We start from the raw sequence: 23870 nt of genomic DNA, 5'->3' as shown, positions 1-23870 counted from the left end.
AATATAGTAGAACTGTTAACAAATATTGAAGTTCGTTTTAGAAATAGAAGTCCAAAGAAAAATCGGTTATTTTTATGAATATAAAATAGAATTACAAACGTACTTGTTCAGCTGTTTTATACCAAGTCATTGATGCCATTACAAGTTTGTGACGTTCTTCAGCATGATACATTAGCTGTTGCCAAACTAAATTCATATTTTCTGCGATAACACGTACAAATTCAGAATTGTAATGGTTGCTTTGGATCATGCTCTCTGCCTTTTGAGTGACTTGGATCACATTTGCATGTGTTTTCTACAATATAACAGACAATAAGAGATAATTAAACAGCATAGAGAAAAAGCAAAATAGTAAAATTATATTTTAACTTGCTCTGGGCCTCAGAAAACATTTTATATTAGAGCCTAATTTATGGAGGAATTGATAGAAGAAAAAATACAGCTAGTATTGCTAAATTGAAATTTTTTTTTTTTTAAACTTTCAATGTTGAACTTTTTTAAAGAAAACAGAAATAAAAAAAAGAAACAGAAACAAAAGACAACTGTACCTCAATAGCCAACATAAACTTTTCATGTTCTTTCTTCAGTTGTTCAGTTTCCATTAAATTATCTGGACACATAAAACTGGCAGTCAACATTGTCTCTCCATTTTGAATCCAAGAAACCACCTAAAATGAATGTTGTATTCATTATAAACATATGTGTTTACTATAAACATTACATAAGGTGAGTTTTATTGTAGAAAAAGTAAAATACAATAAATAACAAATGATATAATAATGCCAATGTATACTAATTTGTAATTAATTTACACATATCTTGACAAACGGGAATATTTCAGAATTTCACAATAGTAAAATAAATAATAATGATAAAAAAAGTTGGTTTTTTTTCTTCCAATGAGAAAAATCTCTATTCATATATCAAATATCAGCCATAAAACATCTAGAGAGAGCAATGAATAGATTTCCAATTTTTGACATGACTTTACTAAGGATGTATAAAAAGTTGCTTTTATACAGTTTATTTAGTAGAAATTAAGTTTTGAAAAAGATTTAATGAGAAGTTGAGAATTCAAGCAGAAATGTTCAGAAAACAAACTCTTTTTTTAAATCAGAATTTTTTTCCAAACAACATTTCAAATAGAAGACAACTTTGAAGAATTGTAGAAAAGCATTTTGAAAACTTTACAATAAGTGCATGCAGTGAAATATAGACTGCAATCTCTAATTTTTTGAATTGAAGAAAAACATTATGAAGAATGTAAAATATTTTTGAAATGTGTAAATTTATTTAACGAAACAGAGAAACAGTTGCAGCTTGTAGATTCTAAAGAAATATAATTCTCAGAGTTCTTTTGGTTTCCATATATTTTGTTACCTAATTTCAGCAGATGTAGTTGACACGTGATGGTTATTGAAATTGTCAATACCTAGAGATAATCACTTTATTAAAGTTGAGAATAATTCCAATACTTAATCCTCACCTGCCTGGTTTCATACTCAAAATTACGTAGCTGGACACATTGCTCCAGACGAATGCGACGACTTTCAGCCAAATTCTCTAAATCCAATTCTCGTTCATGCAAATATTCCAGCAATAGTTGGATTCTAGTCTGAGCATCATATTGTGAATCAGCCATTAATTGCACACCTGTGTTTTCAAACAACTGAAAGAGACAAAATTACAATGATAAAAATAATAAAATTTTGCAAATATTCACAATTCCAAATAATTTTCAATTTAATATGCATATGAATACAAAGTATATCACTTTTATTATTTTTTTAAAAACTTTAATCAGAAAATTTTTTTTTTTATTAAATAGAACACATCCACTGACCTGACAAAGCTCTTGACCTCGTTGCAGAACTTCAAATGTACAGTTCTGCATGTGCAATAAATTTTCTGTGTGCATCAGTAAGATCTGTTCTGCTTTTGCTGGATCATTGCACATTTCCATGTGCTGTAGTTCTTCTGCCCATAACTCCAATTGTGATGATACCTTTCAACAAATGTCAACAATGTAAATATCCATATAATATTCAAAATAAAATAACATATCTAGTAGTTTTCGACATGACTGCCAAATAACATTCAACAATTTTTCAGGTAAAAAAAAAAATCACTAAGTGTTATATCCTCTATTCTTTCCTCTGCAAAAGCTTTTGCTCTTCTTTACTCACACCAGCATTTTCCAAGCCCATCCAATGCACTCATCTCTCTTGTCATTTCTAGAGAGTTTTAACCTCCTTGACTCAACATTAAACATTTTATTCAATTTTTCACTTCCTAGAACTTCCTACCTGTTCACTTTTTTGCCTACAGACTTCATCCCACAGAGGTTCAGTCTTAATAATAACTTCAACAGTTTGGAAAGGTCTACGTAAGGTATGTATACAGCCCCTATTTCTCTATTATCCTCATTTAACATTCACTTCCTATCCTGGCATGAGTCAGATGGTTTGATAGTAGCTGGCAAGCCAGAGAGCTGCACCAGACTCCAATTGTCTGCTTTGGCAAGGTTTCTATGGCTGGATGTTCTTCCTAATGCCGAACACTTTACAGAGTGTACTGAGAGCTCTTTATGTGGCACCAGCACAGGTACTTTTTACAGGACACCAGCACATATGTTGTTTACATGGCACCAACACAGGTGTGGTACAATGTATAACTAGTATGTCACTGACCTCTGGCAATGTGAAAAATCTAATCCTTTAAAACACTGCTCCAAATGTTCACTATATATAATGTATTAAGATCATGATTTTCCTTTTCTCCTTATTTTCATCAGAGCGAACATCATCATCATCAAAATTATTTATCAAGTGAACCCATTACTCAACACCCATTAAACAGACATGTAAACAATAATTCAACCCTACACCTAAGCGTGTTTATTAGACATCTTAAAACATTGTTTGATTTCTGATACAGATATATAGAGTTTCATCTATAGCTGCTGTTGTTGTTACTGTTGGAGAGTATACCTCTGTTAGCTATAAAACACAATTCATAGAGTATGAGCAGCAGAAAATGTAAGCCTAGCTCAGCTATGGGACACTAGTGATAAGTGAGAACCATTATAGGATACATATTGTTGCCTCTTCAATGTACATGCTGTATTAATGATAAATGAGATTATAGTTAGGGTGAAATTTCGTTTTTGCTTATATATCTCCAGATATCTATTTCTTTACTACCCAGAAGGGGCTAAACACAGAGAGGACAAACAAGGACAGACAAATGGATTAAGTTGATTATATCGACCCCAGAGCGTAACTGGTACTTATTTAATTGACCCCGACTTCGGCGGAATTTGAACGCGGAACGTAACGGCAGACGAACTACGGCTACGCATTTCACCCGGCGTGCTAATGTTTCTGCCAGCTCATCGCCTTTACAATATATCAATACAGATATCAATACAGGAGCACAATAATACTGATGCCTACAACATGCAGAGGTGTGCTTTCAGACAATGCGACTCATTCTATTCCATCAGCTTAAAATTTTTCAAACTATTAACCTCGTCTTTTATGTATTTGTTAGTGGAGCAGACAAAACTTCAACACACTGCCACTGTGATGTAAAAGTTATATCCTTAAAATAGATATAATTAAACAAGTCATACATTTTATGTAAGTAATTATACTTTTCTCATCTGTCAAGAACAATGCTACATCAGAAAGCACTGACAATCATCTTAAGACTGTTGTTAGCCCCAGAATTAACTTGTACCAGGAAAACAGTTTTGACTACAAATAACCTCTCTCGAATTTCACTACACAGATAAAACTATTTTACCAAATTAGGAAAAGTCATAGATATTAAGGATACATTATCTTTAATATCAATAATACAATGTTTGGTGATGTCAATAAGACATTCTAGCTAATGTCAAGCACTTTCATTTATGAATTTAGTTGTTCCAAGTATGAACAAAATGTTGCTCAATCAGTAAAAAACATCTACAAAGTTCTTGCAAAATTAAAGTTCTAAAGAATTCAGGCTATTTTCAAGTAACTGGGTGTATAGTATTAGCAACATAAAAATCTAAATATATATGTATTATAGATGAATTAGGTTATAGTGACACTAGATCAGCAGATGGCAGAAATGAATAATGAATAAGACAGATATGACACAGTTACTACATCTCTAACTGTACATATATCAAGAAAAAGCCTTTCCCATACTCTTTCTCTCTACCCACATAAGCAATAAGCCTCTCAAAGTCACTAAAATTCTAAGTCTCCTTATCTCTGATGATCTTTCATGGTCATCTCATACATCTATAACATTGCCAAAATCTTATACTAGTTGACAAAATAACATCTCAAATACTGGACATTCATTTTTAGGACAAGAACATATTTGAGACCTGATCATTAATGATCCTCTACCAGGTTGTGTTCTTCTCATATCTATGAGATAGTGCTACCTCACCACACACACGCACAGACATTTTAGACTGTATATAAAAAAAAGACAGGCCATTGAACAGATTAACTAACTCACGCACCAGCATACATCAATCACTGGTCAAATGTTCCACCGCTGTTACTTTTCTGCCATCTGATTAACTAATTTCCCCCCTTATTACTCCAATTGTGTTTCATTCCTTCCCTCAGGTGCCAAAGTAAATATTTTCTTGGTCATTTTGTCCCCTTCTCAATTCCTTTAGCACTCATATTTTCCTAAAGATGTCAAACTTCAGGCAGATAAACTAAACATCCACTATACCAACCACACCAGTCTAGTGTAACCAACAAAAGTCATGGGAACTGCCCCCCTCCCCCCAATTTGACTTCCTAAAAAATAAGTCAATATTAAAAATAAAAGCAATGAAAGAAAGGTGTTTTTGTTAGTAAATATCTGCTTACTTCTGTGTGTGTGTGTAAATGTGCATATGTAGCAGCCGCATCTGTTGGGCAGGGCAGGTTGGGCCATGTATCTGAACCTATATGTGCAGAGTTGGGCAAGATTTTATTTTTCAGACCAGCTGTCACCCATGTATGATGTAAGTCCCTCTTCTGTATGTCACCAATCTTCCAAGGAAAAGGCTAAAGGGCAATCTGTATCGGCCTCAGGGTCAATGTGCAGGTGTTACCATCAAAACACAAGATGAGAGTACATGTATTGCATCAGATACTCAAAGAGATTTGCCACTCTGATACATTGCAATGGAACCTTACAAACAGATGCAATATAGAAAACATACTCACACACATCAAACATGTGAATAATTTTCATATTTAAATGGCCTTTTGTCTTTGTTTTTATTTATTATTTGTGTGCATGTGTTCGCATGCGTGTATTTATCAAGTTTGAAAGAAGGTGGGTTGAAAAGTAACTTTCTTTCATGATTCTTTCAGTCTAATGATTTAGCAGTCCTTTCGTTTTATCATACACTAACAAATAAAGACACATAGATAAATGTACAATTACCTACATGGCATTATGAGTGCATATTACAAAAAAAATTATTTTACTCATTTTCGTTTATCTCCAGAAACTAGAAGCCAATCATAATCAGTGATATCTTGTTCAAAGCTGGCAGAAAATGAAAGAATATTTCAAAGTATTCTTGAACACAAAATATCAGCCAAAGCATTCCCCACTGAACAATAATGATTTAAGATTTACCGAGTCATGAGTCCAATTTGCATGAATTAATCAAACTATTACATAATCACCTTGTTATTCAGAAATCATTTTAATTTAAATTTAGTTGGATAGTATTAAGAGAAGAGAAGAGAAGAGAGGGAAGAGAGAGAGAGAGAAGGAGAGAGAGGCTTTCATGTCAGCCAGATCAAAGACAAAGGACAAATGGTACAGGAGTTAAAGAGAAAATGTGACAAGAGGAAAGGTAAAACTAACTTGATAATATGCAACCAAGAGTGATTATTGTGAGAGTTGCTGAAGACAAAAATAATCTTTGTTGACAGAACCCAACAGGAAAAAAGCAAGTTATAAAAGATGCTTCATATGGAATGATCTTTCTGCTGATGTTGGTACGATGACCAAACCAAGCTCGGACTATTGTATTGTGCATGCACACTTGACTGCATATTCAGCAGAGCATACAAGCTTCATTTCCTTCTAGTCTTCATGTTTACTCTGCATCCACAGTGCAAGTTTCACTACCATGTACATAAGCCTCATACAATCTGCCTTTCATTCTGAGAGAAAGACCTTTTGTTGTCAACTGAGGTAACAGGTCTCTAAACTTTCTCCAGCCAGTTTGTATTCTGGCAGCTGTATTTTCAGAACATCCTCCTCTACTGCTAATTAGCTTACCTAAGTAAAAGAAACTAAGGATCCTCCAGGGCATTCAAGAAAACATATTTCTTGGTGTTCTTAGTATTTATTGTTTCTGCACATCTGTCACAAACAAAGTCTACTTTCTCTATCCATATTTCTGTGATTCCAATGAACCTCTAATGTGTCCACAATTTGCACAGAGTATACCATAAGGAACTTCTATCCACACCTCTGAAAAGGCTAGCATACTGTCTGATTATTTGCCTATGAGAACCTTAGTCTTTGCTAAGTTAACTTTAAGGCTTTTTGATTCCAGGTTTTGCTTCAACACTTGAAATTTGTCTTCTTGTTCTATTATACACTCAGCTACAAGAACATGGTTATCGGCAGTAAGGAATTCCCACAGACAACCAATCTTAAACTCCTGTTATGGCCTAGAGGACAATGAAAATTAGAAGGGGACCAAGAGTCAAGCCCTGGTGAAGTCCTACCTGCACATTGAATTTGTAACTGTACTCATTGCTAATTATCACTTTAGTACAACACCCTTGCAAATAGCTTGGATGGCTATCACCAGCCATTCATCTACTCTTAACTTCTGCATCAATCACCAGATCAGGGAGAAAAAGACCATGTCAAAGGCTTTCTCCAGGTTGATGTAAGTCATGTACAGTGGTTTACTTTTGGATAAATACTTCTACTGTAATTGTCTTACTATAAAAGGAGCACCAATAGTATTCCCCACTGCCATTAAATGAAACAGCACCTCATCTAGTCTAACTCTTTCCCTAATAAACTGAGCTATAACTTACCCAGTAATTTTCAGGACCTGATCCAACAATCAAATACCTCTGTAATTACTTCTCTCTATGCATTTCCTTTACCCTTTTAGCAGCTGACTATAATATTGCTACACCAGCATTATAGTGCTTCCTTTACAACCTGATTAACTAAACAGGTGACTGCCAAATATTTTAAGCATTTTAGTACTAATTTCTGATAGATCAGGAGCTTTTCCTGCATTTATATTCTTAACGTTTTATCTATCGTACTGCTGTCAACTGGAATGATAAGGTTCACATTTGGAAAACTCTCACATACATTCTCCACATTTATAGTAGCCTTTCACAGTTGCACTTCATGCCTTTTTCTTTCAGAATCACTAAAGTGCAAGTGTACCATTATCCATCCATACATGTTTTTCTCTGACACGCTGTCTCACAGTCTGGAACACCTCACCCCTCTGTTCCACATGCTATAGAATATTGAAAAAACTCTTCCTTTCCAATTATTGCCTTGCTAAATATACCTGTCACCTAGTTTCTCTTCTAGCCACCTGGTATACTTCTGCTACCCCCATTCTTCCAAACCTTTGCAGCCTGTCTCTTCACTTTTATGGCTCTGTCTTACTTCAGTATTGTACCACCACATCATCTTTGATTTGACTAGAACATTGCACCAGCCACAAATTTGGTCTGTAACCCTCTGTAGGTTGTCTTGTAAGAACTTTCAGTTGTCCTCTATGTTGTGCATCTCTATCTCCTCCTCCTTCTCATAAAATGTTTCAATTAGGGCTTTTCTACATTTCTGATTGTTTGAATGATCTTTAAGCTTCTATAGCTTACATTTTCAGACAGGCCTGGATCTCTCAGTTTTTCTAGCTCTAAGACTGAAGTCATTAACCACTAACTTATGCTGAATAATACATTCTTCACCTGGGAAGAACTTTGCATTTATAACCATATGTCTATCCTGCTTATTGGTGAGAACATGGCTTGCATGCCCACCAAATTGATAGGAGATCAGGTAACTGGCTGGTTTCTTCAAGTTGGTGTTGCAGATCATAAAGTCATTTGCATAACAGTGCTCCAAGATCCTTGCTTCCTCTTCATTTTAAAAACAAAATTCATAGTCTCAATGCATACCATAGAATCCTTCAGCATGCTGCCATTCATGATTGTTGAGGCCACAGGCCATAAGGACAAAGTCACTATCATTCATCATTGAGGTAAACTGCTAAAGGGTATCCTAAAATGGCCCTTTTGGTCATCTGGTAGTCTTGATTGAGGAGTGTAGGCTAAGATAAAAGTTGCTGTTTTCTTTTCTAAGATTTGTTTAAGCTTAATTATCCTACTGCACACTGACTAGCTTAATCACCTTATCCTGCATGTACACATACAGAGAGGTGGGAAGAGACTGGAGATGTATGTATGTGTATGTGATACACCCACTATAAAAGTAACATTAAAGAAAAATATTCCATCCACAACAATCCTGTTACTTTTACAGTGGGTTATTGTAATGCAAGTGAAATTTTAAGTGTAAAAAAGCAAAGTATATCTGTTGCAAAATAATATAAACAATATGTTTAAAATAAAAAAATTCATGCAGAATTATCATAATTCTCATTCAACAAATTGACAAACAACTAAGTGTTTTATTTCCTGGGCAGCACAGAATGTTCTTCTATTGTCATGTTGGTGCAGGGTGTGTGCTATAATGATTAGATACAGACCTAGAATATATATAGAACTACTGCCACTTCACTTTTTAATTTAACTGCCACCTATGCTATACTTTCAACATATTTATTTCAAGATATAACACACACACTACATATTATTACGCATGCACACAAACACACAATTACATATTAGAACATCACCAATGTATAGTTTGTATCAGACAATACACAATAGACAATAACAGGCTTTAAGTAGGTATCATTAAATTATGCCTCTTGATTGGATCAAGTACAGTGGCATTAACTAGAGCTTATGAGAGGGACCAATTCAATTATGTTGCTGTAGTCCTTTAAATTGATACAGTGAAGAGGTTGAGTCCACTGCTATAAGAATCAGAAGGACTGTATATATTACAAATGTCCCATTAGATTGCACAGTTGATCTCTCACAGGGAAAGACCTTCAGGTGATGAACATCTAGAGTTAAAAGATGTGGTTTTCAATAAAAAGAAATACTTGCTCCATCTTTCAATAGTGGCACCATAAAACAAGAAATTAACAATAACCAATATCTTCTATATATATGTAGCTCACAGAATAATAACTTATTTTAACACGAAGAATACAGGGGACTGTGGTCTTAAAGGCTTTTACAAGGAATCTTGTCTTTTTTCAACTCAGTACATCTATCACCTCTATTTCAGCGCAGATCATAATCCCCTCTTAGTTCTGTAAACATAGTTTTCGTCTTCTGTCTTAAAAACAAACTTAAGTTCACATGAATACCCTATCGTCACTCATTCATTCATCTATTTACGTTTTGGCTGACTGAATATTCTAAGATTTTTAAATTCTATCTACTATTAATTTGCTGTTTCATTAAAATTATGTTTCGCAAGAACCCCAAAAGAATTATCTCTCTCCCTCTCGTGTTCTGTCCTAACACTGGCATTGTCTCTCTTTCACTCTCCCTGTTTCGATAACACTTGCTTCTCCAATCACTTACCTCCTCCTTTACCATCCCACTCTATATAAACGTGTTCTCTTGGTTTCCTACTACATTTCAATAACCTTGCCAAAAGAATACAAATCCATCCAGAGGATGTTGTTCAGATAAGGAATTCTTTTTTTTCCCCAACTCAATACATCTATCACCTCTATTTCAGAGCAGATTGTAATCTCCTCTTAGTTCTGTAAACTTAGTTTTCATCTTCTGTCTTAAAAACAAACTTAAGTTCAAACGAATACCCTATTGCCAGGGAAAAGCACCACTGATGCTATATTTCCGGTAAATTAGCTGCAGGAGAAATACCTAGTCAAAGATAAAGCCCTGTATCTGGCTTTTGTTGACATGGAGAAAGACTTGAATAGGGTCCCCAGATCCCTTTTCTGATGGTCAATGAGGAAACTAGGGATAAATGAATGGTTAGTGAGAACTGTGTAAGCCATGTACAGGGATGCTGTCAGTAAGGTGAGGGTTGGCAACGAGTACAGTGAAAAATTCTGGGTAGAGGTAGGGGTTCACTGAGATTCAGTCCTCAGCCCCCTCCTATTTATCATAGTCCTCCAGGCAATAACAGAGGAATTCAAGACAGGATGCCTCTGAGAGCTCCTTTATGCTGATGACCTTGCTCTAATGACGGAGTAACTATCAGAACTAGAGGAGAAGTTTCAGGTGTGGAAGAAAGAATTAGAATCGAAGGGCCTTAGAGTCAACCTAGCTAAAACCAAAGTCTTAATAAGTAGGAAGGCAGACAAACCACAAATCCCTTCAGGTAGACGGCCCTGCTCGATCTGTAGAAAAGGTGTAGGTAGAAACTCTGTAAGGTATACCCAGTGTAAGCTAAGGACATATAAGAGGTGCAGCAATATCAAAGGAAGGCTAACTGGGAAGATAGTTTTTGTATGTGGCAGACACCCAGAAGCAATACACACTGAAAATATGCAGAGAACAATTTCTGCCACATTCCAGGGAGAAAAACTAGAAGTAGTTGACAGCTTCTGTTACCTAGGTGACCAAGTCAGTAGCCAGTGGGGATGCTCTGAAAGTGTAGCTGCTAGAATAAGAATAGCTTGGGCAAACTTCAGAGAGCTTCTACCTCTGCTGGTTACAAAGGGCCTCTCACTCAGAGTAAAAGGTAGACTGTATGATGCATGTGTACGAACAGCCATGCTACATGGCAGTGAAACATGGGCTGTGACTGCTGAGGACATGCATAAGCTTGCAAGGAATGAAGCTAGTGTGCTCCGCTGAATGTGTAATGTCAGTGTGCATACATGACAGAATGTAAGTGCCTTGAGAGAACAGAAGGACCTAAGAAGCATCAGATGTGGTGTGCCAGAGAGACGACTGCACTGGTATGGTCATGTGGAGAGAATGGATGAGGATAGCTGTGTGAAAAATGTCACACCCTAGCGATTGAAGGACCTGTAGAAGAGGTGAACCCAGGAAAACCTGGGATGAGGTGGTGAAGCATGACCATCAAACATTAGGCCTCACTGAGGCAATGAGTAATGACTGAGACCTTTGGAAATATGCTGTGTTTGAAAAGACCTGGCAAGCCAAGTGAGACCATAACCTGTGGCCTATGCCAGTGGTGTATCCAGCCACTTATGCGTAACTCTCTTTCATTGGGCACTAAACCTCTGCTTGTGAAGACCTGTTGAGGCAAGTGAAATCGAAATCAAATTTGCTGATGTGGCTGATGACAGCACTGCCTGTCTGGCATCTGTGCGAATAGAACATTAACAGTGTGTTCGTTGCCAGGACCACTGACTGACTCTCGTGCTAGTGGCACATAGAAAGCACCATTCAAGCATGATTGTTGCTAGCGTCACTTTACTAGCATGTGAAAATCAACATTTGAGCGAGGTCGTTACCAGTGCTGCTGGACTGGCTCCTGTGCAGGTGGAACGTAAAAAACACAATTTGAGCATGGCCATTGCCAGTACCACCTAACTGGCCTTTGTGCCGGTGACATGTAAAAGCACCCACTACACCCTCGGAGCGGTTGGCGTTAGGAAGGGCATCCAGTTGTAGAACCTCTGCCAGATCAGATTGGGGCTTGGTGCAGCCATCTGGCTTGTGTGTTTTATCTTCGTACTTGTGCTAGAGAGGCTAGACTTGAGAGAAGGAGTGATGGATAACAATAGGTGAATAAATGGTGAGAGTGAATGATGAATGGTCAATACCAAATGATCAGTGAGGTATTTAGGTAGAGTGTATGAGATACACACAGGTCCAATGAGGTCTCTTAATTATTCTTTTAAAATGGTAAGGAGGAAGCTACAGTGATAAAAATGAGAGAGGAAAATAAGGAGTGTTGGAGAGAGGGTCAAATAGGTTTTGTGACATCCTTAGTTACACTGGAAGCAATGTATGGTCAACCAAAGAAATCTATTGCATTTGCTGAAATGGTCATGTCTGAACCACTTGTAATAGTAGTTTTGCTCAATCAGGGCTGACTGGGAGCTAACAAAAAGAAATAAGCTCCACAATAGCAATAGAGACAAGGTAGTCATGATTAACAGAATTATTTATTCAGGTACCTTTGTACTACTAGAGGAATATGCGAGAAAAACTGACTGCTACTACCCTCTCTCTACTGAGACTAATGCATAAAAACACATATACATCAAAATCCCTGTAGCATTAACAATCTCATTAACTTAATGCGCTGTGCTGGCATATATTCCTATGGGAAATGAGTGATAAAGGGAGATAACTACCATAGTCTAGATAAGTCTACATTGTCTATTACTCTTATAACCACCACTTGAGCCAGCTTACAAAACCAGATTGGTTAAATTGGGAGAATGCAATATACCTGCAGCCCCCCCCCCACACACACACACACTCACACACTCAAAGGACCTGTATGTCAGCATGCTTAATATCGACTTCAACCTGAGGGTTGTGCATGATCTGTGGGTCATATTGAAACATTCAAACAGCTTGCTTCCAATGTCTCACAGGTCTATTAAAAAGTGAGTTAACATGGGACTACATAACAACAACAAATGCAAGAATTGGTTTACTTCTGTGGGCAAATAATGTACATCATAATATTCTTTTGTTTTTAAATAAAACATTTACAATATAACAGATCACAAGCACACAAATTCCTACATAGCAATATTGTTTTTTAACTGTGCTTTAATTCAGTAATACTTCTTTACCTCTAATGCATCCCTTTCAAAAAGACGTAATTTTAAGCACAGATCCAATTTCCGTTTGCGGGTGGCCCATAGTTCCTCCAACTGTGCACGACTTTCATTAAGTTGTTGTAGAACACCTAAAAACAAAAAAAAAAGGCATAATAAGGATCATTTCAAACAATAACAATAATAATAATAATCCTGTCTACTATACACACAAAGGCTGAAATTTGGGGGAGGGGACTAGTTGATTACATTGACCCCAGTGCTTCACTGGTACTTAATTTACGACCCCGTAAGAATGAGAAGCAAAGTCGACCTTGGTGGAATTAGAACTCAGAACGTAGCAACAGGCAAAATACCACTAAGTATTTAATCCAGCGTGCTAATGATTCTGCCTGTTCACCACTGTAGCAATAATAATAATAATAATAATGATAATAATAATAATAATAAAATAATAAAAATAATAATAATAATAATCCTTGCTACTGGAAGCACGAAGCCTAAAATTTGGGGGAAGGGATTAAATCAATTACAAAATCGACTACAAAAAATGGAAAAGATGTGTTTATGTGTGGCATGCATTAACTACCCTAGAAGGCCTTCTGTAGATATGGATCCTGAAAAATGAGCCATGAGTAAACTAGTACCAAGTAAAAAGCATGCAATACTGCAGACATAGATGGAAGAGGGAATCATAAAAGCAAATCTCATGGAAATTTCTCTCCACTCCTTTTCTATTTGACTCTAGCAACTTTAATCAACATGCTGAACCAGACAAGACTCATATACAACTACAACAGAAGAACAAGCAACCATAAAATCTAAGTGAAAAATATAATCACAGTATGACATACTAAGATGTCAAGAAAATTTCTAAATGACCAATTCAAGGACTTAAAGCTGAGACTGAAGAATTCTTGATTGAGATACAAAATCAAAGGCCTCCCACCAAAATCTACAAAATTATATAATAAAGCAAATACATGATATTATCATTAGCTGCCTATTCAAAGTTAAGGGTTTCATATACTGGAAGTTATAGAAGCATGATGAAATACAAAGAGAAAATAGTATAAACATACACAATAAAAGATATGTGAGAACAACAAAATAATCACACTGAAGTCAATCCAGACAAAAGGAGGTCATAGCTAACCAACTGAATGTTGTTAAGAAGAACCACAAGGAAAGCAAGTGCTTCCCAACTGATGTATAAAACAAACAATAATGTGCCATTAAAAGAAATGGAGAAATTATCCAGATATAAAGATTTGGACATGAAGATAAACAGAATGTGGAGAAAGGAAATAAAAAAAAACAATCTTTCTAATAAAAGACTGCACTTGGTGAATCAGTAGAAGCAGCCAAAAATTATGGGGTAAACAAAAACAAAGGAAGTAAAGACAGAAAGGAAGAAGATTGGAAAGTATCTTGGGTTGGTGAAGAAAACTAAGAAAACCTATGAGATGAGAGTGAAAGTTATCCCTGTGATCATTAGTAACACTGGGAAACACCAAAGTAGCTGTTGCTGAAAATAGGAAACACTGGAATTGAGACTCCTGACACCCAAATAGCAGAATTACTGGAAACAGTCATCTATTACATAAGAATTTTGTGTAAAGTTTGTGAGATTTTAAGGGAGTTGTTGACACCAAATTTCAAGATATCACTTTTTCAGTACAGTCAACATGGAATTCTGTTACAATAACTGTTTCTAAAATAGGCACAAAGTCTGGAATTTTCAGACAAAGTTAACCTCAATAGTATTCAACTCAGAGCATAAAGAACCAGAACAAATACCTCAAGGTATTTTCTCAGACACTATTATGTGTCTGCAAAGAAAAATATTTACAGGATCAAAAAATGTTTCTCTCTGTATAAGGAAACCATGAAATACAAACAATAAAATACACTAAAGATTTAGATAAATACAAACAAAGAACATTAAAAGAGACCCAAAAGAGACAAAATCACAATGGAATTCAAAACAATATACTGCAGGAAAGAAACAAACATTTAGAGAGATAAACCATTTCAAGGGCAATAACCAGCAAGTGAAAGCTCGAACTTTGTCATGGGTAAGAATAGGCAGCTAATGATAATGATAATGTCAGCAAAACTTGACAGAGAGGAAGTAAACCAGATCCAAAATTGGTACAAAAGTTTTGGGTTAAAAGCAGAAACAAAAAGTTTGTGTTTAGCTGCGCAGAACCAATACTTAATTTCAGATTACTACAAAATTCAACCATTGACAACAGATGCTATCAACAGGTGTAGACTATGCAACCAGTGTAATGAGCATACCATCTCAAGTTGCCCAGTTTTTGTCAAGTTCAAATATATTCAGTGACATAATCAAGTCAGCATATTATGTCTACTGGGCAATAAATATGTTGGTATTTTGACATTAAACTGGAGAGGAATTGGCATGCATAAACACATACCAGAGACAGTACGTAATAACAACTTAAACATAATTATCTTGAACATGTTGCAGCATGAGTGTGACTGTGTGGTAAGAAATTTGCTTCCCAACTACATGGTTCCAAGCTCAGTCCCATTGCATGGCAACTTGGGAAAGCGTCTTCTGCTATAGCCTTGACCTGACTAAAGCCTTGTAAGTGGATTTGGTGAGTGGAAACTGAAAGAATCCCATCACATATATACGTGTATGTGTTTGTGTGTCTCTGTCCCACCACCACTTGATAACAAGTGTTGGTGTGTTTACATCCCCAGCAAAAGAGACCAATATAATAAGTACCAGGCTTTAAAAAAATGCTGGGAGTTGATTTCATTTCACTTAAAGTTCTTTAAGGTGGTGCCCTCATGCAGTCTAGTGACTGAAACAAGTAAAAGACAAAAGCTGCCAACATGCCTATCCAGATTAACAAAAAGAACCAAGGCAAACTGTTCAAATAAAATAGACATGAACTGAAAAGTAAATGTATGTACTCTAACAGATATCTTTAGTGTCATGCTAAAACATTACCTAAGAGAGGGAGATAAAATGTCAGAGCACAAGGATCTGGAAACTGAAATAAGCAGGGTGGAAGAAAGTAACCAGTAATAATTGAAGCAATATGATATATATATAAACCATCCCAGGGTTCACAGTCAAAATTGAGAGCCCTACTGGTACAAACCATTCACCATATATAAGAGACTTTTAATTCAATACCACAATTCAAATACTATATTCTCTGCATGTAATACATAATCTACACAATCACCACTTAGTACAATAACACAATATTTAATTTTACATAATCAATACTTGACACTATAAAACCAAAAACTCAGTTGCTATCCAATAATATAACACATCTCACAAAGCACATACTCCATAGTTTCACTGCCCAACACTAAAACACATAACATCGATCACTCAGCATACAAAAAGCATAAGTATCACCCAAGAAAATAACGTAATTCACACAACTATGCAAAACTGATGTACTTGGCACTCTATTGAATCTATCAGTCCCTCACTCTTAATAATAAGGATTTCTTTCATAAATAAGGATTTGCAAAACAAGTCATTTAAAATTATTATGATGAAAATATTTCTTGCGATGGTACAGGACCAAAAGTTTGTGAGAAATTTATAATAAATTACATCAGATCCATTAGCATATATTTTATTGATTACAAAGAAAACTGATCCTCAGCAGGATTTGACATCAGAACCTAAATGAGCATAATAAAATACCAGAGTGTCTGAACTATAACTAAAAGCTACACTTTTACTCTAATACTTTGCTCTACTCTGCCACTCATAATGATTTTTATTTAATAGTGTCCCAAGGCCATACACTGCAAGTGGGGACAGCCGATTAAATCTACTCCATAGCTGACTGGTTCTTTTTTTTATTGACAATAGAAGGGTGAAAAGCAAACCTAACCCCAGCAGGATTTCAACATAGAACAAGTTCTGTCTTAGGCACAAACAACAAATTTGGGGGCAATACTCAACTAGTTATTTTAAATATCAGCTAGAGAGGAAAGAAATATGTGAAGCTGATGCCAGGTGGATAAGAAATCACTCAATATTAAGAACATTATACCTCCATCTCAATCCAAAACAAACATACAACAAAATAAAGCCACACAAAAATAGCATCAGTAGCTTCATTAACATAAACGCCAAGCACTTTACTACAGAGATATACACCATCAGAGATAAGAACTATAGACAGTAACTGCCACACCCACACTGAGTGATTTGATGATGTAGGAGACAAAGGAATGCTCACATACACACACACACACACATTCTGTTTGACAATCAGCGACATAAATCTCAGAGTTATAAATATGAACTTTCAGCTTAATAAATACACAATATTTTGACAATCTATATCCAATCTCAAGTAGTTCAGTGTGTGTGTGTGTGTGTGTGTGTGTGTGTGTGTGCATGCACACATACCTGCACCTGTATGTATTTATTTAGACACACAAACATAGGTGAATGGTAGGTGAAAGGATCAGAAAATAGGTAGAGGGTTCAACTTGACAGAAATTGAAGCACTACAGATATATCAGATTATGGAGTACAGGGGATCAAGAAAGTATCAAAAGCAGAATAATACAATTGGAAATATTTACCTAGTATTAGTAAATTATCTTGTATCTAAACACAAACATACACACAGAAGATAAGTATATGAAGAGAAGAGCATTAAATTTTACACTGTGTATTTATTTTTTGTAGTTTATCATTCACGGTTAAACAACAAATACATACACACAAGCAACAGAATTAGAGGAGATTACATTTTTCATATAGATATACAAATCATGTGGGTGTGTGTGTGTGTGTGAGAGAGAGAGAGAGAGAGAGAGAGAGAGCACCTATGTATGGGTTCTAGGTATGAATATCTCATAACATTGTCCCTGGTAGTTGTGATAGTACACACAGCTTGTTAGAAAATCTAGAAAAAATATAAAACAACTACACAAGAAATTCATTCAAATAATGACGATGATGATAGTGGTGGTGGTAATGATGATGATGAGTACAAAGTGTGATCAATGCTTTCTGTTATATTCCATAAATATTAAAAAGTAATAAACCATGGAATCCCAGCGATATTGGTCAAAGTATCTCTAATAATATCATTTCTTCTCCAGTGAGCTTTTGTAGTAGTAGCAGAGCCACAGCAAATGAATTGTTCATTATAGTATACAGTACATATGTTTAGTTCACCTTTAGTACTATTTGAAGAGTTAATCTTTAGAAAAAAAAAACAGCTTTCTAATCCGGCTTAATGATTGTTTCATACGATTATGGATCAAGAAAAGTGGCATTAGTGTAAGAACATCAGCAAAAGATACAATAATAATAAATATGCCAACGCCTTTATCCAATTTAAAGAATAATATATATATATCTTTGGATCAAAAACCAAAGATTTTTCTTCAATTTTTATAAGCTAGGAATATAAAAATGCTCCATCATTATCAACTCATTCCTAACAGTAATAATAACATTTAATAATGGTGGATAAGTGACCTGGTACGGGACCATAGTATTTGAGCAGTACTTATTTATTTACCCAAGACGGATGACAAGGCAAATCTGACACCAATAGATTTGAACTCAGAATGCAACAAAAGACTAAAAGCATTTTACCCTTAATTCCACCAACTGTACTACTCTAGTACCCTCTCTGCTTCTTAGATTGCTTGAAATTTAGGCACGAAATCCAAAATTTTGAAGGAGTGAGTTGGTCAATACCATTAACACCAGTGGGTTGATGGTACTTTATTTTATTGACTTTAGAAGAGTGAACGACAAAATCTTAAGAAGCATTTAAACTCAACATGAAGAGCCAGAAGAATCCTGCCAATAAATGCTTAAATTTTCTAACTATTTTCATTTTTATACTTTCTAAATATTAGGTATTTTGAAATCAGTAAAACAAGACAAAGAAAGACTAAGAAATGATTATGTGGGAGAAATTGTAAATAACTTGACAGAAGAGAATTTCAGTTGGAGAACCGCGTGTTTCATTCATATATTTACAAATTAACAATAGAATTAAGACATTGGTACAATTTGAAAAACCCTTGATTAACACCCACAAGTTTCTTCCCACTAGTTGAATCAGTGCTGAACTAAAATGTAACTTGATGATATACGGCATTGTAATTTCTCACTAGCTTGTTTTACAAAGACATGGTTATGACTCATTTGACTTCTCCAATAAATAGTTCCATATAAATAGGACTTCAGAGTTTAATGACACAAACAGGTTTCTTATAAAATAATATTGTGCTTTAGTAATTTGTAGAAACCTCCACAAGCTAATTCCTTAAAAATAGCTACACATTTCTTTAGAAAATTCCACAAAGCTCATTCCTTAAAAATAGTAACATACTGTTTCTGTATGTAGTATTTGAAAACACTAGACATGATATAATAATTCTATATTGAGCTTGCTATAATTTATGTGTAGCTTTCATGAGAATAACTTAAAATATTTCATCGTAATACAGTTGAATAGTGTTTTGTTGATCTGAACACAATATAGGTTAGCACTTCATCTTTTGTCTAGGTGTATGCATGTGTCTATACCAACTAACAGAAATGAAAATAGATGTAGATGAATAAATAACCTTTACAATGGTATCAAGTTGTAAAGACACTGCATGTTGATGAAACTAACAGCTTCGCATAAATATGTAGTTTACAGTAAAACAGATTGCACAGTAGGAAAGAAAGAATGAAATGTCTTGTTGGCAACACTTAAGAAAATACAAGAAAACTTATATCGAACTTGTGTACTAAATATTATTTTTTCTTAAAGGAGATGGAGAAAGAAAGAGAGAGAGAGGATTATCCAGGAAACTAAAATAACTAGAATGGGTTAATAGCTAACTATAAGTACTAAAATATAAGAAAGAATATAATTAATCTATGATAGGTGAGAATTCACTAAGAAAGAGTGATCTGTAGGGTATTAGAGATAGTTAATAAATGTATATCTATAAAAGTATGTCACAAGGATTATTATTATTGTTGTTGTTGTTGTTGTTACTGATTTAGGTGCAACATTAATGATGCATTGATAATCTTAGTTTTACGGAAACAAATCTAGATAAAGAGATGTTGAGTGCATTATATATGACAAGCTAAAATACTTAGTGTTGTACAGGTTAACATACAATGTTCATTGATAAACAAAGAAGTCTCAAACTAAGTAACATCTACATCTTTCTCATCATTATTACTTTGGATTTCTGTTTCAACCAGAGGAAATTTCAACTCTGTCTGTCTGTCTGTGCGTGCGTGCATGTGAATTGATTTGAATTTTTAAAATCTTTTCTCTTTTTAACTTTAACTAAACCTTAAGCTTAAATCCTAACCATAATAGGCACAGGAGTGGCTCAATGCTAAGTAGCTTGCTTACCAACCACATGGTTCCGGGTTCAGTCCCACTGCATGGCACTTTGGGCAAGTGTCTTCTACTATAGCCTCAGGCCAACCAAAGCCTTGTGAGTGGATTTGGTAGGCAGAAACTGAAAGAAGCCCGTTGTATATATGTATATATATATATATATATATATATATATGTATGTGCATATATTTGGGGATCTGTATTTGTCCCTGCAACATCGCTTGACAGAAGATGGTGGTGTGTTTATGTCCCCGTAACTTAGTTCAGCAAAAGAGACAGATAGAATAAGTACTAGGCTTACAGAGAATAAGTCCTGGAGTCGATTTGCTTGACTAAAGGCAGTGCTCCAATATGGCCGCAGTCAAATGACTGAAATAAGTAAAAGAGTATAATGCTATGCCCTAATCACAACTCTAAACCCCAAACCAAAATATTTGATCATTTTTTTCTAGACCTATAATCTCCTATGTAACTCTATAATTTTGAAAAATCATCATTGTTATCATTTAATATCAGTTTTCCATGCTAGAAAGGGTCTGACAGGAGCTAGCCAGCCAGAGAGCTGCACCAGCTTCATCTGTCTGTTTTGACATAGTTTCTATGGCTGGATGCCCTTCCTAATACCAACCACTTTACAGAGCATACTGGGTACTTTTTATGTGGCACCAGCGTGGGTCCTTTAAATGTAGCATCAGCACTGGTGCTTTATGTGTGGCACCAGCATGGGTGCTTTCTATATGGAACTGACTGGGGTAATTTTTACATGACAGCAGCACAAATGCTTTTAACACAGCACAATCATGGGAGACAGGTATACAAGCTTGCCAGGATACAAACCTGAAATCTTCTGATCCATAGTCAGATGTGTTATACAAACATGACTAGATATTCCTAGACATAAACAAAGAGACCAACAAGGTTAGAAGAATGGAAGATAAAAACACCTGATGTCAAATAAGTCAGTGTTGAATCAGCAATGCCAAATAGGCAATGATAAAATGGCTGTACCAAAATGTCTCATACCCCCATTCAGAAGAGACCTTTAATGACAAGCGACTTTTCGAAAAATGAAATAATGTAGACAGCAATGGCCAATAAAGAGAAAAACATTTCAAAACTAATTTGAAAATTTATAAAAAGACATATATTGTACACTACAAAATAGACAAAAGGGAGACGTTAATGGAAGAATTGAACTTTTTCTGTTTCTCTATAATCATGATCTCCATCGCTGGTGCTTAAATCAAAAATATGAAAAAAATTAGGGAGAAAAAGTTGTGGGTGATGCTAAGTCTGAAACTAGCATACAATACAAGGTCAATGGATGCCCCAGCCTTCTATCATTGCACAAATGTGGAGCACACAAGATTCTAGGAAGAAAACTGGTTTCAAATTTCAGCACAAGGCCAGCAATTTTAGGAAGATTAGGTAGGGAGTCAATTACACTGACCCTAGTACTCAACTGGTACTTATTTTATCAAACCTGAAAGGATGAAAGGCAAAGTCAACCTCAACAGCATTTGAACTTGGAACATGAAGCTGTAAAAATATGCTGTTAAGCATTTTGTCTGGCCTGCTATGATTCTGCCACCTCAGCACCGACAAAGAATAATAAGATTTCTATTTTTTGGTATTAGTCTGTGATAGTACACCAGGTAATTCTAGCTTGTTGAAACACTTGCAATGCTATTTCACAGTTTCTTTGGACAGTGCCTACATACTTATACATGATTTTATCCCATGCAATTGTTGATTCACTGAAGCATTAATTCCATGAGTCTACACCATGGAGTGCGGAATATTAGAGAGGGGGGGGGCAGGCAGGTATGCATGATGGAAATCAACTTGTGTCTAACTATGATAACTTCTTGGAAAGTTGTAAATTTCCTGGATGTTACTATGGATTACAAAGATAGGGGACAACTGCAAAGGTTGCTGACCAGTTACAGAATTAGGCAAGCTTTGTTTAAACCAGCTTTTCTCAATCCTTTCTGTTATTCATGGTGTTACTGATCTCTCCTTTACTTTAGTTTGGAAAAGAAGTGATTAATATCGCAAGCTACCTACACAAAGGTTGGAAATTACATACTTCAAGCTGCTCAAGCGTGTTATGTTCCATTACTCTTCACTGCCACAGGACTTTGTGAGAGATCCTTGTGTGTTTTCCAAGAAGTTCTCATGTGTGAAATGGATATGAGTGAGTGAAGTAGGCATAGAACTGCACTCACTTTTCAGGTAGAAGAGCTTTCCTCTTAGTGGCCCATTATTGGCTCATAAGCTCACATTCTGTATCTGTTTATTGCTCTGTGTATTATAAGCATATGTGTGTGAACATATGTACATGTGAGTTTCTGCACAAAGACATGCACAAATGCATAGATATACATGCACACACATATACATATATGTACACAAATGCACACAGGGCTACTAAGTTGAATGGCTATATAGTGGCTGTTGTTTCATTACCTACCACTATCACTCATTCACAAACTCCACTTCCTTTATCTCCAATCTCTAAACTCAACTTGAAATTGCATCCATTTCACACCAACTCTCAGGGCCTTCACAACATTCTTTTGACAGAAGAGTGGCCAAGTTCAATTTTACAAATATTAAAATAACTATATAAAATAATTAGCAGAGACAGTGTTGAAGTAGGAGGTTATCAAACAACAAATAAAGTGAATGTGTATGTAAGTGGCAGTAAGACATTTTTGTTTCATTCTCAATAATTATGAAAGCCACCATGCTTGATGAGTAGTATAACACACACCTGCATGTGTGCGTGTGTATCTCTGTTGCTGATTTCAATGATGAGTAGTCAGTGACTTGATCAACTAAACTCTGTACTTAATCTATTAGCTAATAATTATTCCACAGAATCAGTTCAATACCCTTGAATTAAAATACAATCCAACCAATAGAGTTCTAAATATTTTGCACTGAACCAATTTCATGTACTACAAAACTTTAGTTGAACTGAGGCTACAGTAAATGACACTTGCTCAAGATTCATGCAATGGGATTGAACCTGAAACTTTGTTATTGCAAAGCAAACTTCTTAACTGTTCAGTATTAATGTTTGCCTGAATGATTTAATTACACACGCACATACACACATGGATATAAAATAAAGATGATTATGGTGTGTGTGTGTGTGTGTGCGCACACACACACGTTCGCATGCATATACTTGAATATAGTCAGCTGTAAGCAATGACAAAATGCCTGAACAGTTAATGTAGCGAAATTTCCTAAATGCTATAGAGGAAAAAAAAAAAAAAATGTTTGGACAGGTGGCAGAATAAAGGCTAAATCTTTAGGTCATTATTAGGAAGCTGTTTATGCATGGTGGCAAAAAATAGAAGAGGAAGGAACTTAATTTTGTAATTTTCTGGGCATGTAAACTAGTTGGAATGTAGTAACAACAACACAACCACAACAAGAACAAAGCCGCTTCATTGAGGATGGTTAATGAGCACAGCAGGGAAGTATAGAAAATCAGACAGGAACTGATTGCCCTTCCAGAAGGAACTGAGAAAAGGAACATTTTTCAGACATCATGACGCTAT

At 35.5% G+C, this 23870-nt stretch overlaps 1 protein-coding gene across 11 annotated transcripts in view; it reads right to left on the bottom strand.

The window, feature by feature from the left end:
- The window catches only part of LOC115231823 (kalirin), a 567567-nt gene that overhangs the window by 266736 nt on the left and 276961 nt on the right, over window positions 1-23870 (bottom strand). For all 11 annotated transcript variants that reach the window (XR_004997260.1, XM_029801773.2, XM_029801756.2 and 8 more), the window contains 5 exons: window positions 12911-13026; window positions 1844-2005; window positions 1487-1669; window positions 549-668; window positions 104-295 (listed from right to left, as the gene is read on the bottom strand). Coding sequence is in view for 10 of the 11 variants with exons in the window: in XM_029801773.2 (XP_029657633.1) it covers window positions 104-295; window positions 549-668; window positions 1487-1669; window positions 1844-2005; window positions 12911-13026 (773 nt within the window). In the remaining variant the exon portion in view is untranslated. The remainder of the gene's footprint in view (window positions 1-103; window positions 296-548; window positions 669-1486; window positions 1670-1843; window positions 2006-12910; window positions 13027-23870) is intronic.

This window comes from Octopus sinensis, linkage group LG2, assembly GCF_006345805.1.
Source record: "Octopus sinensis linkage group LG2, ASM634580v1, whole genome shotgun sequence".
NCBI classification, from domain to species: Eukaryota; Metazoa; Mollusca; class Cephalopoda; order Octopoda; family Octopodidae; genus Octopus; species Octopus sinensis.
The sequence above is the reverse complement of the archived record's forward strand: the minus strand, read 5'-3'. Positions and strand labels throughout refer to the sequence as shown.